Source organism: Recurvomyces mirabilis (assembly GCF_035927965.1).
Source record: "Recurvomyces mirabilis strain CCFEE 5264 chromosome Unknown scaffold_4, whole genome shotgun sequence".
NCBI lineage: Eukaryota > Fungi > Ascomycota > Dothideomycetes > Mycosphaerellales > Teratosphaeriaceae > Recurvomyces > Recurvomyces mirabilis.
The window spans coordinates 870,913-887,747 of NW_027041938.1; the positions used below are offsets into that span (position 1 = coordinate 870,913).

Consider the following 16,835-nt stretch of genomic DNA (forward strand, 5'->3'; position numbering starts at 1 on the left):
TCGAATGTACTGCTCGAGCACGACGTCTCTAGGACGGGTTGGGACCTGCATACGAGCACCGCAAGCTCGTGAGCTACCACTACACAAATAGAACAGCTCCTTCGCGTCAGCTCAGGAACAAAGAGCCTTGCTATGATTCGCCGACTTCATCTATGCCTTCTGCTCCACTGTGTCAACCACGTTGTGAGAACATCGTGCTCTGAGCATTTGAGCTCCACTCTGCTTCGTTACAGTAGGCAAGGTCTTGCCTATGGGAGAACGTGATTGCAAACATTCATTGTGAGAGCGAGGGCACGTTGGATGACATCGGCTATTTCTCGGGGTGATGTCCTCTACTTATCTATATCACCAGATTTTACCTCACCCGACAGTGGTCACAGATACGTGCAACTATAGTTGTACCTTCTGGTCGATTAGCTCAGTTGGTTAGAGCGTGGTGCTAATATGTCTGTTCCTTAACGAAGGCACGACAGAAACGCCAAGGTCGCGAGTTCGACGTAAGTCTCTATCGAGAAGTGAACCGTAACGACGTGGTTCTAACAGCACTGCCAGCCTCGTATTGACCATTCATTTCTTTTTCTTTCCGCCGATGAGGTGAGTGACTTTTTGGGCTGTAAAACCATACATACCAAGCCTTGCATATTTTCAGACGGATTGCTATATTGCAGCAGATGGCGATGAAATAATGAGATAGTCTAGACAACATCTCACAAGCCATAAGTATGAGCGTGTTGACCTCATATCAACACCTGCTCTCCATCCAGCCTCGTGTTCCGCCACACAACGTCCCTCCCCTGACCCACTCGTGAATACGACCCATACAGCCTCTCAGAAGTCTGCCACGCAAACTCATTCCCTCTCACATCAGACCGCGACCGGTCAGAGACAGCCGTATTTACTACCACAAGCCTATTCCCAAACCTCGCAGCACTTGGACTTCGCGTTCCTGTCCGCCATTCAGAGGACAGACTCCCACTAATCGCCATCGTGGACTCGGTAATCGACCTCGCTGTTCTGTGAGCGACATGCTCAGGGCGTGGTACATCGATCGCCCGCCTCGATCCCAAGTGACGTCTACAACGTTCTGTGAAGCTTAAGCCGATCTGGTATGCTCTACCAGCCCCGAGGCGCAGAGGTGCACCGGTGGGATAGCGGTGTGGTTCGAAGTCGTTTATGTATTGGAGTATAATGCCACTATCAGGCCCATTCGAGGAGTCGGAGGAGTCGTTCAGCGAGTCGGAGTCGCTTGACATAGGGCCGATGGTTTTCGCTCTGCAGCACGATGGTCAAGGTGGTCAGTAAAAGGTCTGTATCTTCATCAATGAAAGCTATGGAGGGATGCAGAGGTGGCTTGTAAACATTGGTTCGTGTTCATAGATCCTATACCAGTCACCAAAGCCTGATGACTTGGCTTGTCCCTGCACTATCCATAAGCCTGTTCTGATCTTCGTGCTCACAATCATGCTGGCTTAATAAATGCCATCGCAATTGTAGCCTGCTTTACCCACCTCAGCTATCTATGCTGTACCCGAACGCCACGCTCCATGCCTCGAACAAACAACAATACAGACGCTCACACGCCGCGCCACTACTCCTCAATAGTCTTCACACACTCCCATCCACCCCGCAACTTCTCCTTCCACAAACTGACCCTGTTGTCCCCTCCACTAACCGCCAGTACATTCCCCGCCATACTCCAACTCACCCTCCACACCACGACCTCGAAATCCAATTGCTCGCTCTTCCACGCACTAGCATCAGCCACATCCTTGCCAGCCGCGAGAGTCCATATCCTGACAGTGTGGTCTTGCGAGGCAGAAGCGATGTATTGTTTACTAAGCGGCGTTGGGGACCAAGCCACGTCCCGCACCCAGTCGCTGTGGCCTGGAAGCGTGGCGATGTTATCGTAGGATTGTGTCGTGGTGTTGTATTGCCAGAGCTTGACAAGATTATCCGAACCGCCTGTAGCAAAGCGGCGTTGGACTTCTGCTTGTTTGCCTGGTGCTTGTGCGGAGGTGAGTTGGCCAGGTAAGGTGGCGGGCGCCCAGGAGACGCTGTTGACACCTAGGCCGTGGGCTGGAAAGATGGCGTGAGAGAAGTTGTTGTTGTCGAATGTGAGCACTGAGACGCTGCCGTCGCTGCTTGCTGCCGCGAGGTGGCAGCCTAATTCTGCCGGACTCCAGGCTACGAGATTCACGGATGCAGTGTGCATTGTGAATTCGTATATGCGCTGCCACTGCCCGTTCTGTTCCCGCCATATGAGGATTCGGCCATCGTAGGAAGAGCTGGCAAGTATGACGCCGAATTTCGGGTGCGACCACGCCACACACCATACAGCCCCCTCGTGGCCAGTCAAGGTGGCAGTGAGTTTGTGCTGATCAGGTGCTTGCTGTCCACCCTGGTGTGTCTGAGCAGCTGGAGAGGGTTCAATGTCGAATATCTTGATCGTCTTGTCGGAGGAGCAGGTTGCGAGACGGCGGCCGTAGTAGTCGAGGACTGCATCGTGGATCATGTCATCGTGTGCGGAGGATGATATCACTTGTGACATGGTAACGGTTGTGTAGTATGTCGTGGTGGTATGTTTGTTGCTAGCTGTTGACTTGTCCACTCTCTCCCAATGACAATTGTTATTAGCATCGCAATGTTTTAGGCCACCGTACCTGCCTCAAGTTTGTCTTGGCGAACCCTGACGTCGGCATTTGAATCAGCCTCGGCCCGATATCGAACATGTGCTGCAGTACAGTAATAGCATCAGATATATATGCAGCGTCGCCTTTCCAGCATCAAAGATTTTAAATTCGTACATATTGTGCTCGCCATGGCGGACGCACTATGCGGGCCCTCCAACCCGCTTCAGCAATTCAAACAGCAATCGAACCACGACCGGACGCTGCAACAGGATCGTCTCGTATCACGATCATCACCAGCACAAGGCTTTCGTTCGCTTGACCCGAATGCTGGTCTTTTAGATCCAGAGTTTGAAGCGTTCCAAGCGGGAGTCCCTCTTGCAGACTACCAGTCATACCTACCACATACCTATGCCCCTCCACCCCAGCAACGGGGACAATCAGGTCAATCTCAAACCCCATCATGGGCCTCGGACTTTCAGCAGATGCACATCTCTCCTTCGCCTCTACAGCAACAGCAGCCAACCCATGATACGGCAAACACCAATGGATGGGCACAAGGCTTCCGACAGCACATCGCACAGAGTGTACCCCGAGCACAGCAGACCTCACCATTGGCTTTCCAGCAACGAGCACGGTATGGGTACTCAGGCTTCCAGAGCAACCTCACACCTCAGTCTGCGTTTCAGCCGCCAGCTCATCAGTCGAAGGGCAAACAGCCGGCGTACGATACTTTCGATGAAGCTGCATTCGAGCAAGCCTTCGATCAAGCGAGGGACGATGTGATGGCTGAGATGGACACGAAGGAGGAGCAGGATCAGTTCCGGTCGCTGAACGTTGACCAGCAGAGAAGGGCTGTGGATGACATATTGCGCGAGGCTGGCGTAGAACGCCGACAGGGTGATCCTGCAGACCCAGATGTTGTGTTGAAAGAGCAGCAAGACCATTTCCGGTCGCTTAGTATCGACCAGCAAAGAGATTTTGTCGACAATGCACTACGCGAGGCTGGTGTTCGAACCCAGCAGAGCGGTCTCACAGACACAGTTGATATATTGAAAGAGCAGCAGGATCATTTCCGGTCGATGAGCATAGAGCAGCAGAGGACGTTCATAGATGATGTACTGCGCGGCGCTGGCGTGGCAGGTCAGCAGGGAAGGCAGCTCGTAGATACAGATGCCATGATTAAAGAGCAGCAAGACGACTTCCGAGCCCTTGACGCCGAGCTGCAAAAGAACATCGTCGATGATTTGATCGATCATGCTCTTGAGCGACAGCAACCAATCAACCAACAAGAAGACGTCCGAGCCGAGCAGAAGACACGGCAGGAAGAAGACGACCTGGCTGCTACAGCCCACGAGCTTCTGGAAAAGGTCTCGAACAATAACACCGACAAATTCCGCAACAGTCAATTCCTTGATTTGATGCGCAAGCTGCGGGATCGAGAAGTGAAGGTGGAAGGAGACAAGATGGTCGAAACTGTGAGTATCACCGCCACAAGCACTGCGACTAAGAATGGAAAGCACCTTCAGCTGCCAAATCCTCCACACCTGCACTCACCGCACGACTCAAGCTACGGATCCGGTAGCTCTACTCCAAGATCCGGCATGTCGATCGATAGCATGCACTTCGACACCCACATCTGCAGCGCTCCAGGCTGCGACGTAGACCACTCCTACGACCACTGGGAATCGCCTGTTCACTGAAGTACAGGCCCGTAACCAAATGCCAAAGTAACATTTTAGCTGATGTAAGTTCTTCTTTTGCAGACCACCGCCACGAACTCCTCGCTTACGCCAGCTAGCGCGACAACCACCACCCTCTTCGACAACTCAGAACAGAGGCCTAGCCCCTTAGTTCCTGCCCCTTTCGCTCTGCCACCGCAACAGCGGGTTGTCGATACCCGCCCGCTTGACTACGGTACAGATGCCGTCGACACCAGTCGGATCGATCCTCGCGATGGTCAGGACGTGGTGGATTTGTTGAGCCAGCCCGCCGGTGCTGGGGCGAGAGATGAGATAGGTACGTCTGCCCCTTCTGCGTGGAAAGGCACTGCGCCTTTCTATGGTGATTTGAGGTCTTTGCACGGTGCGAGGAGTGAGGAGAGCGGGAGCATGAGTGAGGTGTTGTATGGAGAGGATGGAACGCTTGTTGGTGTTGTGCCCGGTGGGCGACGGCAGGGAGGAGGGTTTGCACGATTTGGTGGTGGAATGGATTTCACTGGGGCGAGATCTTGATGAGTTCACCAGCTTTCGTCCATCGGACTATGGTGGCACTAAAGACTATACGTGAGGAATCTTTGCTGAGACCTGATTTCCTGCTCAGCAATGTCTGACGATTACGATCCCTCGTTCGAGATGCTACAGATGAGGATAGACTCAATTGGGTAGCAGCGGGACCAGGACTTGTAACGATAACATTCGCACTTTGCTCTGCACTGCATCTACGCCTTCACGCGATCTGTTCTGACATCTTTGCGAACGAGCAGATAGCGAATTCATGATGACGTCGCCTTTCTACCAGCCATGAGCAGCACCTACCATTAATTCTACACCAAACGAAAGAGCCACGGGTTGCCTAGCAAACGCTCAATCTATCAGATTCCTCAACTTCCAGACCTCTTAACCCTAGCCTCTTCGTCAACGCAGCAGCGCCACACTCAAACTCCCGCCCATGTCCTGCTCGCCTGTCACCAGGCTTGATCATCACAAAAGCCCAAGCATGCAGCATCTCATGCACCAGCGCGCCCCACTTTAGTGGCACATCGATTCCATCGATAGCATCTAGAAGCTCGATTTTGTTGAGGATGATGGATATCCGCGCTTTAGACGAGTCGAATATCGTCTGGCCTAGAAGGTGCCCTCGTCCGAGGTCGGACCAGGAGAGGTGGACACGGCGGCAAAGCTGGTTGTCGAAGAGTAGAACGTCAAGGTCGTCGAAGACCTTGAACGGGAGGTCGGCTGCGCACGGCGGAGTCCATTTGCTCGAGACCAAGCGATGGAAAGGCGCCGGTGCGCGGTAAATTCAGCTCCGTCCAAGGGCTGCTGGAGAAAATGGTGCAGCTGGTCATACGCTTCGTCATGATGTAGCTGGTAATGTGCGATGGGGGGTCTGTCGCGACCTCTAGGCCGGTAGTTTGGACTCTGGAGAATCTAGGCTTCGTGCTCGTCGATGTATCGGCTGCGTCGTAGGCGGTGCTTTATCGCGGAGACCTTAGAAGGGTCGTGGTCCTCGATTTGATGACTGCGATGGCCTGTGTGTCGACGTGTCTCTCGGCTCTGTCCATTTTCAAGCATCTCATCTTCAAGAAACCTTACAGCTTTGCGCAGAAGTCTGGTACCGCGACCCTGAGTGGGTATCTGGCTCGAGATAACCTTCTCACATTCACGCTCGACGTCGAAGAGTAAGAAGGATCGTGGCGCCCAGTTCCTCTAGCATGGGGGCGACTTGCGGCATGATGGTGGTGAGAGAAAGAATAGTCCAATGTGTTAGTGCAATACACCTAAAGTTGAAACCAGAACAGTCCTTGGTCTGACTCCGTGTGGCGCTCAGTGAAAAACAGGGAAGTAAGCATGGCAGTGCGCTTCATTCACTACTTCCAGGATGCAACTGCGAAGTCTCTAGAGGTTCGGTCCTAAACAGCTGGTTTTGTGGATTGGCTTGCCACGCATTCCCGCCACTCCCTTGTCAACATAGTTTCATATCATTACTGTGGGTACATGTATGGTGGGACGAACGTATGTTTCAGGGGAAGTGATTCTCTGGCAATTTTCCGAGATACCTGAGTCCCTGTGGAGTCGTGGAGCTAAGTCATATGTTATAAGTCCCGATTCTTCTCTGCGGTATCACCTTAGCAAAGTCATGCTATGGAGTTTGTCGTCCGTCAGAAGGTGGTGAACATCATGGAGATTACTCCAAAGTTTCGGGCTTGAAGAATGGACGATGGATCGGCGATCTTTACTCGGTACGTGCTGTACAATTCTGGCTACGCTCACACCTCACCCACAAAGCCAACCTCAACCAGCTTCTCGATTGGCACATTCAATCTCTCAATCCTGCCTCGGGAGTTGTCCCTCACCCACAAGAACGCCTCGAGCAGCGTCTTTTTCACAAAATTGTACTGCCTGCTCACCCTCATCTGCTGTTTGCCAACCAGATACAGCGTCTGGGTCTCGTATGCCTCATCAAGAGTCCGTAGCCTCGATTGCAATCCAGGATGCTCTGCTCCAGTAGCACCAACAATCGCCACATCTTCAGTAGGCGCAGGTTTGACCCCACCTCGAACGATTGCAGCTCGAAGTTGCTCGTATACCAGCCTTGCAAGATCGGGCGTAATGACGTGGTCGTTGTAGCCGTGTCGGATCGTCAGTCGGTAGAGGTTGCGTACACTGGTGCGAGAGACTGTGTAGCGCTCTTCTTCATCGACGTAAGGACGAGAGATGGCACGCATGTGCATAAGCACCACAACCGAAGGCTGAGCGCGAAACTTGCGAAGCCACTGCTCGTAGACTGGTGGGGCATAGTCACCAGATTTGTCGAAGAAGATGGCCATGCCGTTGATAGTAGTCAGCTCGCCGCTACCACAGCGAGGGGAGAGAGCAAGAGTTGTGCCTCTGTCGCTAATCGCTTCCACGCCGGTTGTAAGCGTGCTTTTCGCAACAAGGTCGGAGAGGTCGAGATGATTTGTAGCCTCGCACGTCCATTGCTTCTCTTTGCCATATCGCCAAAGGCTGAAGAAGGACGCGAGGAGGAATGCCAGCATCAAAGTGAACCAAGCACCGCTAGGCACCTTGGTGAGAGCGGAGGTGAGATACAGCCCATCGAGCAGGACGAAAGGCAGCCACACTGCGAAGACGATGGCAGGGTGAATGCGCCAGACAATAATGGCGACCAGAGTGACCAGATTTGTGGTGATGAAGGTGACGAGAATGACACAAACTCCATATGCGTGGCCAAGGCGAGTCGTCTGATCTCAAGGTTAGCAACATGATCTCGGCAGGTGAAAGAAAGGTGCTTACGTTGCTGTAGACTGCTGTCACAATGACAGTGCCGATCATCATTAGCCAGTTGGCCATTGGGATGTAGACCTGACCATGGAATCTATCACTGGTGTAGATCATAGTGATATGTGGGAAGTAGCTGGCATTCATGACTTGTGACAGCAGTTGAACTATGGAGGTCAGCATAAGTCAGTGATCATCAGAGGTAGTGAAAGTTGTATGGACCTACAAGTACTGGTAATGAGCGCTTGTGATGCCACAACAGCAGCCAGAATGGCAATGACGAGCGACGGGTAGAACATGCCGGGCGGTACGGTCTGGAAGAAAGGATTCGAGTATGCAGACGGGATCTTGGAGATGTATGCGGCCTGACCGATGTACGCGAGGAGCAAGCAAGGGTAAGCAAGACACAGCCACGAGAGCCCGACAGCGCGCCTGCTGAAAGCGCCCAGGTCAGCGAACAGGGCCTCAACACCTGTGAAAGCGAGGAGAATGCCACCAAGGTTAGCCCTATCTTTCGTGTCAGTGTCTCCAAGATATCCACGAAATACGGAGCACTCACCAGCCAGTCGAACCATTGCGAACGAACCAGTCACCAGCATAGTAAGGCGAGAAAGCCTTCAGGACTCGCCAGTCGTGAACAGCGAGGTTATAGACACCAAAGCTACCATTGAAGAGCAGCCAGATGATGACCACCGGAGCAAAAGCGCTAGAGATCCTGTGGATGCCAAAAGGCTGGACCAGGTAGAGGAGGATCAGGATCCCACACGAAGCTCCCACAATTGTGCCACTGGAGATGTCCGGCTTGATGACCTCCAGACCTTGGATTGCGCCAAGCACGGATTGCGCAGGTGTCAAGATGCCATCAGCCATGATCAAGCTGACGCCAAGCACAGCCAGGATCTTGAGTATGGCATGGGCGATCCTGCTCCGTTCTAGCCATGTCCGTATACCACGATTGCTCGGCGCTATCTCATTCGTGTTGTATCGTTCCATCTTGACCATGCGATTGCGTCGAGGGTCGCGCTTCATGATGTCCGAGTAACGCGAGAGAAGTGTATAGATGGCGAACGTGCCACCCTCGCCTTCGTCGTCGGCGCGAATAACGATGAGCACATATTTGATCGTGACGATGAGTGTAATGCTCCAGATGATCAGTGACAGTGCGCCGAGCAAATCTGCTTGGGATGGTTCAGAGGAGAAAGTCGAGCTGTATACATAGAGTGGTGAGGTGCCGATATCGCCGTAGATGACACCGGTTGACTGATAGGCTAGCCAGAGAAGAGTCCAGCCTTTGAAGATCTACAGTTGGATGAGCTTGGCTTGGAGGAGCGTAGCTATGCTGAAAACTACGCTCGGGTAGAAAGATAGTAAGTGACATACTTGCTTCTTCTTGAAGTCGTCTTCGCACACGCCAGCCTTCTCAGACAAGATCGACTCGGCATCAGTCGCGGTAATCGAAACTCGGCGCTGGTAAGCGAATCCGTGCTTCGTGCTGTCGGTAGTCTTGGTGCGCTCAATTGCATCGCCGCCGTGTTGAACGTGTGCGCTATCGTTGGCCATATTTGCGAGAATGAGATGAGGAGGAAGCAAGAAGTTTGGCGGAAGAGATGCGAGGGAGGAATGCAAGAAATACTTGCCCAATGCCCGCGAATACCCACTCACTCGCGAACGATCTAAGGGTCTATTAAACCACGCATATACACGTGCACCATGTGGGACTGCTGCGTGCCGCGTCTAACCAGGCCTCATCCGTCGATAGCCTCGAGACAATACCGACAAGGTGAGTGTGATAAGATTGGACAGGCACCAATCTCGTTGCAGCAGAAGTCTCCACACGACAAACCGACTCTTCGGATCGTCCAGATCAGAATGAGGTAGAGGTCATGGCGTCCAAGGCATGGGATGTGCTCGAGACCAGATTGGTGTAGAAAATGCCTCATAACAAGGAGATCCGCAGCGCGATTTTTGGTACCAACGCCACGAGGGCGGGAAGCCGTTGGCTGGCATTGCTGAGGTTGCGGGTAGTTATCCAGGCTCCTACACCAATGACTGTCGGGGCCATTGACAAAACCATATTGCTGTCGACTTGAGGAGTGTAGAACAGAGGAGCTGGAGTTCGTTCATCGTTGGAGTTCGGGCGCGGCCGTTCCCTTCCCTACCGCCCGAAGCCATATCATCTCGATGGTCTCAGCATCCTCCATGAACTCCGTGATGCCGTGATGCCAATCATTGTGAGAAGCTTACAACTTAGCGAAGTACGCTGTGGCGATGTGATGCCCAAGGGATGAATGTGAAAGGGAAATGTAGTAGTGCTTGCAATTGAGATGGAATTCGAGACGCCCTGCGCTTGCCTTGTTTGGCAGGCCGATGTCATTGTCTAGCTGCTTGGCTTCAATCCTTGACTGACCAAATACACAACGTAGAAGAAACACATAGCTTGATCCACTGATATTGTCGAAGGGCGCATCTCAAGCAGTACCCGAGCAACTGGCACGCCACATATATATTGAACAAGTTCTTCTCTCATCGTCCCGTTGCAATCTCATCTCGAAGAACACGACCAGCCATTGGAATACCTCGCCACCAGAACAACAAGCACACTTTCCCACTATGGCCTTTACTCAAGCGGCGACCATCCCTTGGACCCGGATCAAAGCCCTCTCCTTCGACATCTTCGGCACGTTAGTAGACTGGGAAACCGGCATCGATAGTACCGCCCGTGCCACAGCCCTGGGTCCCTACCTCCCAGAACGCAAGCAATTCATGCAGGCTCTAGGCAAAATTGACACCGTGGTCCAGAGGAACAACCCAACGATGCTTCAAAGCGACGTCATAGCCGAGGGACTTCGCCAATATGCAAAACAGATCAACGTTGTTCAAGACGGCATATTGACTCAGGACCAGGTCGAGCAGGCCTGCAAAGATTACGGCTCCAAGATCGGCACCTATGAAGCCTTTCCCGATACCGAAGACGCAATCCAACGATTATCAAAACACTACAAACTCATCCCCTTGACAAACGTGGACAACAAATCCTTCGCTGGAACCATGAGCCATGCTCTCAAGGGCTGCCACTTCGACGCCATCTACACAGCCGAAGACATCGGCTCATACAAACCCGATCCCAAGAACTTCCACTACCTCCTTGATCACCTGAAATCGGACTTCGGCGTCGAGAGGGGCGATCTGGTGCATGTGGCGCAGTCGCTTTTTCATGATCATGGACCTGCCCGGGATTTCCAGTTGCAGAGTGTGTGGGTCAATCGACAGGGGTCAAGAATAGGGGCGCAGCATGATGGTTCGTGGGTTGGTGCACATGGTGAGGGGAGTGAGAAGGGTGAGCAGGATGTTTATGCTTTTCAACTTGAGGTGAAGAGTTTGGGGGAGTTGGCTGCGATTGTTGATGCGGCTTTTGGGGTGAAGTCATGAGTGAGTGTGAGGTAGTGCAGACTTGTAGGGCTGTAAACGCAAATGCTAGCAATGGTATATCCCATCTCCCAGACACCTGCAACGCCCCTCCCCTCCGGTCCCTCTGAAGGGCCCTGTACACCATATCGTCCTTATGTCCTACCTACCACCTTTCAACGCTTTGCTCACAGCGCTCAACGCCAGATTCTGTACGTCAACACTGTTCCCACTAGCATCCACAGCCAGAACATCATTCCCCAACTCATCCTCCATCGGCGCCTCCAAACTCTGAAATTGAGAATGCACCATATAGTCCTTCATATAATGGTTCTGCCTCCCCCGTACACGATCCATCAGCGCTGACTCGGAGGCTTGGAGGAAGACGAAGTGCACTTTTATGTCCGGGCGGTGGTAGGTCGCGATGCGTAGGACGTCGCGGTATTTGCGTTTCAGGGCGGAGCAGGTTACTATTACGCCGGATGGGGTTGAGGTTGTGGTTGTGCTGGTGGAGGTGGGTTTGGAGAGGGTCAGGATGGATTGTTCGCGGAGGAGGATTAGCCAGTCCCATCTGTCGGCGTCTGTGAGGGGTTGGCCGTCGGCCATTTTTTGGACGTTCTCGGGCGTGTGGAACTGGAATGGCTTGTCAGTACGTACGTTCGTTCGTTGGAGTACGGACATGCTGGCAGACTTACAGTATCGCCTTCAAGATATGGTAGTGATAGTTGTTGATGTAGGTGTTCGGCCACAGAAGTCTTTCCGCATCCTGCCGGCCCTGTTATAACCCAGATATGTTTCGTCTGTTCCATGGATGCTGATGTTGGTGCTGTCGCCGTCATGGTGCTAGGTTCTGAGGGTGGCGTAGGAGGAAGATGTGCGACTGCTCTGGTAGACATTGTCGAAGGAATGAAAGATGATTGATGGTTGATGGTGTTATGGTTCAGGGTTCCGTCTTAGTCCAGGAGGTGCTTGTTACAGGTCAAGGGATATGAGACGTATGGGAAGAGAAGGCTCAGGAAGGAACAAGGATGGGCATGTATAATGGGAGTGGATGTATACTATACCTCACCGTTGTCTGGTTCGGAAGGGGAGGACCAACATGCCGCATCGGCACACCAACACGGTTGCCTCCCAGTAGCAGAAGGATCACAAAAGTTGACGACGCCGAGCACGCGGTACCTGGCCCAGCAGTGTGGTTGGTCTCGTCATTGGGATCCAGCAGTGTGGTTGGTCTCGTCATTGGGATCCGGCAGTGCTTCCCATTTGTTCGGAAGATGTGAAGCAGGTACCGGTCTTGACGGGATGCCCACGAGACGAGATGTGGGACATGCGAGCGGCGATTGAAGTTGAGCGGCTTCGGCCTTGAGAGTGCTGCTCTCAAACACCGATGAGTGTGGTCCCGCGAACGTTTGTACGATGGATATGCTGGGACAATTTATTACTCCAGTGACTGGTCATTGCTGTCTCGATGCGGCGCCTTTACTGATGGTGCTTTCACATCACCAGTCTCAGTATCCTGTACGATTTCTTATGAAGGGACAGGACATGGAGACGAAGAGCTGAACCTCGCGTCCAGGCGTAGATTTCGGATACATGTGGGTGTGGTATTCTTATCAGAGGCGGCCATTGAGGCGCTTGCCACAAGCATCGACATAGAGCATCTGTATGCCTGTTGAATGTTGATACGCTACCTATCAATGTCCTCCTCGCTCAAGCGATGGTCATATCGAGGTACAGCCGGCCAAACTTGCAGGGCTGTCCGGCTTAAGGTTGGTGATCGCTTCGGCTTACAGCAGCCGAGGGCGGCTCAATAATTCTAATCCTCCTTCCTTCGTTAAGATGACGGAAATCTGTCGCTGAATTGTGGTTAAGTAAATTGAGGGAAACTATAGGAGCAGGTCGGCAACATACACTATCACGATGGTCACCACGACGCATATGCTCCGCCGAGCACTCCAACACTCAAGCTTGAGCTTCCGCTACGCCGCCCTTATGCGATCGAACCAATGCCGTGCCTTTCACATTTCGCGTCGTCTGGACATCGTCAAGCCATTCCTACTAGCAGACATTGGCGAAGGTATTACCGAGTGCCAGCTGATACAATGGTTCGTGCAACCTGGAGCACGGGTCGAACAGTTTGACAAGCTGTGTGAAGTGCAGTCAGACAAGGCGAGCGTGGAGATCACTAGTCCATTCGATGGAGTGATCAAGAAGCTATACTATGATCCGGACGATATGGCAATTACCGGCAAGCCGTTAGTCGATATAGATATCCAGAGCGAGATCAGCGAAGCAGATGAAGCAAAGCTTGCTGGTGGAGAGGAGGAGTCTAGCTCTGGGAAGAATGCAGACGCGGCTGAGGAGGAAGTGAAGCAACAGGAGATGGAAGCTGAGGCCGGAGCCGGGCAGGAGACAGTGGAGTTACAAAACGACTCAAGCAAGACAGAATCGTTGGAGTCACGACGACCAGCATCGAAGCAAGACCATAGGACCTTGGCGACGCCTGCAGTACGACACCTCACCAAGGAGCTAGACGTAGATATCGCGGAAGTCAAGGGTTCTGGCAAGGATGGCAGAGTCATGAAGGAGGACGTCCACCAGCATGTATCACAGCGATCACAGCAGTCTACATCATCCGAATCAGCAGCAGCCACCGCAGCATGGCGCGAAGACAAGCAAGTACCATTGACACCTGTCCAGTCCGGCATGTTCAAGCTCATGACACGCTCTCTCAACATTCCTCACTTCCTCTACACGTGCGCAGCAGACGTCTCAGCACTTACCGCACTTCGCAAGAAGTTGAACGCGGCAGCAAAATCACCAGAGCAGAAACTCACACACCTGCCCTTCATCATCAAAGCAGTCAGTCTGGCCTTACAACATCATCCACTGCTGAATTCATCTCTCAACACGAAAGACCCCAAAAAGCCGGGGCTCACCTACAGAGGATCTCACAACTTTGGCTTTGGCGCAGACACACCGTTTGGTCTGATGGTGCCCGTGATACGCAACGTGCAAGACCTAAGCATCGCTGAGATCGCTTCTCAACTGAGACAGCTTTCTGACAAAGCCAGGAACAACAGGCTCGCACCATCCGATCTCCGCGACGCCACTTTCACAATCTCAAACATTGGGAGTATCGGCGGAGGCGTCGTGGCTCCAGTCATCAGCGAGCCCCAAGTCGCAATCGTCGGGATCGGACGAAGTAAGATTGTGCCTGCTTTTGATGAGAACGATGAGCTTGTGAAGAAAGAAGAACTGGTTTTGAGCTGGAGTGCAGATCATCGTGTTGCTGATGGTGCGGAGTGTGCGCGATGTGCTGAACGGGTGAGGAGTATGATTGAGGATCCGGCGAGTATGGTGGTCAATATGCGATGAGCATTGTAAGAGCATGGGCAAGCTACGCCGTCGGAAGCCGCTCATCAGCGCCTATCGGACCCGGAGTCTCTTCGGCGATATTCCAGCCGGCATCGCTCCCCCACATCTGATCGTCTGGTATCTGCCCTTGCAGAGCCGCAGGTAACCGAAGCCAGAAGCTCACCACAGCAAACAAAAGTCGAGCTCACTCTCTATGCTAAGGACTATTTGTTGCTGCATTCGAGGCGCCAACATCCTGTGTCATGGCTACTACACGGATGTCCAGCTGGACGCAATGTCTGGGTACTTCCTACCGAGCTTCACCAGCGGCATTGGCTGCTAGCAAGAGCTCAAGGGCTACTTCCAGAGCGATGGCTACCAACGCTGCTTTCAAGATTCCTACTGTCAGCAATGAGCCAATGGTATGTCTAAACTCATGGCGGACTCGTACATCAGCTTGCTAATGAATACCAGCGACCATTCGAGAAAGGTTCAGCCGACCGAGAGAAGATTACCTCCGCCCTCAAAGCCTTCAAAACACGAATGCCTCTCGAGATACCTATTGTTGTGGAAGGTAAAGAGACGAAGACAAGCGACATATCTGCTCAACCTATACCTAGCAATCATGCAGAGCACATCGCACACTGGTCAAATGCCTCGGCCGGCGACGTCGAGACGGCGATTGAGTCTGCACTCAAGGCTAAGAGCTCATGGGAGCATACACCTTTCGCTGATCGTGCGGCTGTCTTTCTGAAGGCCGCAGATCTGGTAGCTGGGAAGTACAGATACGACGTCCTTGCGGCGACCATGCTCGGGCAAGGAAAGAATGTCTGGCAAGCAGAAATAGATGCGGCAGCTGAGTTATGCGATTTCCTGCGATTTGGCGTGCAGTATGCGCAGGACGTGTATAGCCACCAACCAGTACACAATCCTGCTGGGACCTGGAACAGAGTGGACTACAGGCCGCTCGAGGGTTTCGTATATGCTATCTCACCATTCAACTTCACGGCCATTGGCGGAAACCTGCCTGCAGCTCCCGCCATCATGGGTAATGTTGTGTTATGGAAGCCTTCGGCCTCTGCCATGGCTAGCAACTGGCTGGTCTACCAGATCTTGATCGAAGCGGGACTACCAAAAGATGTCATTCAATTCATTCCGGGTGAGCCTGTAGAAATCACCAAGACTGTCCTTGGGCACAGGCAATTCGCAGCTCTCCACTACACAGGCTCGACGAGCGTGTTCAGAAGCTTGTATGGACAAATCGCACAAGGTGTCGCAGCAGGTAAGTATGCAGGCTACCCACGCATAGTCGGCGAGACGGGCGGCAAGAACTATCACCTCGTGCACAAGTCAGCGGATGTCGAGAACGTCGTGATCGGCACAGTACGTGGTGCCTTCGAATACCAAGGCCAGAAGTGCTCCGCCACCTCCCGCGGCTACTTTTCACAGTCCCTTTGGGACCAGATTAAGCCACGCCTTATCGAAGAGACCAAAAAGCTCAAAGTCGGCCCACCCGAAGAATTCGAAGCCTTCGTCGGTCCTGTCATCCATCAAGCCTCGTTCGACAAGCTCTCCAAAGTCATCGACGAATCAAATCAAGATCCTGATCTCGAGCTCCTCGTTGGCGGTACCTACGATGGCTCAAAAGGCTACTACATCAAACCTACCATCTACCTCACCCGCAATCCTCGCCACAAGCTCATGAGCCAAGAGCTCTTCGGCCCAGTAATGTGTATCTACGTCTACGACGACGTCTCCTCCCCATCCACCTCCTGGCTCGAAGCCTGCAAACTCATCGACGAGACATCCGAGTACGCGCTCACCGGCGCCATCTTCGCTCAAGACCGCACGGCTGTAAGAGAAGCAGAGAAGGCGCTCAGTAACACGGCTGGGAACTTCTACATCAACTGCAAGAGCACGGGATCTGTGGTGGCGCAACAGCCTTTTGGTGGTGCGAGGGCCTCGGGCACGAATGACAAGGCGGGGAGTGCGAATTTGATGTCGAGGTTCGTGAGTATGAGAAGCATTAAGGAGAGTTTTGTTGAGGAGACGAGGGTGTTGTATCCTAGTAATGCGATTTAGCTTGGTTGATGGTTCGGAAGTTATGTCTGCACTAGCGCTATTTTTTGAGCAGAGCCAGGTTGCAGACGAAGCATTATATTGCTTCGTTCATAGAAGAAATACATCTATCAACCACATCGTACTTCATCTCTTCATGTCATTCCTGTGTAACTGTGGTCCTACGTACTTGCTTCTTGCTGTGATTGCGATCATGGGCCCCAGCGCAGACCCGCTGCGACGTTGCTGACCAGCTTCAGCGCTGACCCCTGAAATCGACCAACAGCTGCCACGCCATATGTCCTCTTGCCACCCAGCTACTCAGCAACACCACCACCAGCTCGCATCGCCTTCCCTCCGTACGGCTCGTCGCCGACTCTCACATGTG

At 52.9% G+C, this 16,835-nt stretch overlaps 7 protein-coding genes and 1 non-coding gene across 8 annotated transcripts; 5 read left to right on the plus strand and 3 right to left on the minus strand.

The window, feature by feature from the left end:
* The first annotated feature begins 404 nt into the window (after window positions 1-404).
* LTS14_002186 lies at window positions 405-515 on the plus strand. Its single transcript has one exon. It is a non-coding gene; the product is annotated as a tRNA-Ile (tRNA).
* Window positions 516-1,588: 1,073 nt separating this feature from the next.
* SEC13 (GTPase-activating protein S13) lies at window positions 1,589-2,548 on the minus strand (the record flags this gene model as incomplete). Its single annotated transcript, XM_064834893.1, has 1 exon — window positions 1,589-2,548. The coding sequence occupies one exon, from the start codon at window positions 2,546-2,548 to the stop codon at window positions 1,589-1,591; it is 960 nt and encodes a 319-aa protein (XP_064697764.1).
* A 270-nt stretch (window positions 2,549-2,818) lies between these two features.
* LTS14_002188 (uncharacterized protein) lies at window positions 2,819-4,861 on the plus strand (the record flags this gene model as incomplete). The annotated part of the gene is made up of 2 exons (XM_064834894.1): window positions 2,819-4,105; window positions 4,394-4,861. 2 exons carry the CDS (start codon window positions 2,819-2,821, stop codon window positions 4,859-4,861), a joined length of 1,755 nt encoding a protein of 584 aa, XP_064697765.1.
* A 1,754-nt stretch (window positions 4,862-6,615) lies between these two features.
* Window positions 6,616-9,187, minus strand: LTS14_002189 (uncharacterized protein; the record flags this gene model as incomplete). Its single annotated transcript, XM_064834895.1, has 5 exons — window positions 6,616-7,590; window positions 7,643-7,794; window positions 7,854-8,134; window positions 8,187-8,926; window positions 9,008-9,187. The coding sequence occupies 5 exons, from the start codon at window positions 9,185-9,187 to the stop codon at window positions 6,616-6,618; spliced, it is 2,328 nt and encodes a 775-aa protein (XP_064697766.1).
* A 1,050-nt stretch (window positions 9,188-10,237) lies between these two features.
* LTS14_002190 (uncharacterized protein) lies at window positions 10,238-11,056 on the plus strand (the record flags this gene model as incomplete). The annotated part of the gene is made up of 1 exon (XM_064834896.1): window positions 10,238-11,056. The coding sequence occupies one exon, from the start codon at window positions 10,238-10,240 to the stop codon at window positions 11,054-11,056; it is 819 nt and encodes a 272-aa protein (XP_064697767.1).
* A 138-nt stretch (window positions 11,057-11,194) lies between these two features.
* LTS14_002191 (uncharacterized protein) lies at window positions 11,195-11,928 on the minus strand (the record flags this gene model as incomplete). Its single annotated transcript, XM_064834897.1, has 2 exons — window positions 11,195-11,665; window positions 11,728-11,928. 2 exons carry the CDS (start codon window positions 11,926-11,928, stop codon window positions 11,195-11,197), a joined length of 672 nt encoding a protein of 223 aa, XP_064697768.1.
* Window positions 11,929-12,952: 1,024 nt separating this feature from the next.
* Window positions 12,953-14,410, plus strand: LTS14_002192 (uncharacterized protein; the record flags this gene model as incomplete). The annotated part of the gene is made up of 1 exon (XM_064834898.1): window positions 12,953-14,410. The coding sequence occupies one exon, from the start codon at window positions 12,953-12,955 to the stop codon at window positions 14,408-14,410; it is 1,458 nt and encodes a 485-aa protein (XP_064697769.1).
* A 350-nt stretch (window positions 14,411-14,760) lies between these two features.
* Window positions 14,761-16,471, plus strand: PUT2 (1-pyrroline-5-carboxylate dehydrogenase; the record flags this gene model as incomplete). The annotated part of the gene is made up of 2 exons (XM_064834899.1): window positions 14,761-14,811; window positions 14,864-16,471. 2 exons carry the CDS (start codon window positions 14,761-14,763, stop codon window positions 16,469-16,471), a joined length of 1,659 nt encoding a protein of 552 aa, XP_064697770.1.
* Window positions 16,472-16,835: the final 364 nt, after the last annotated feature.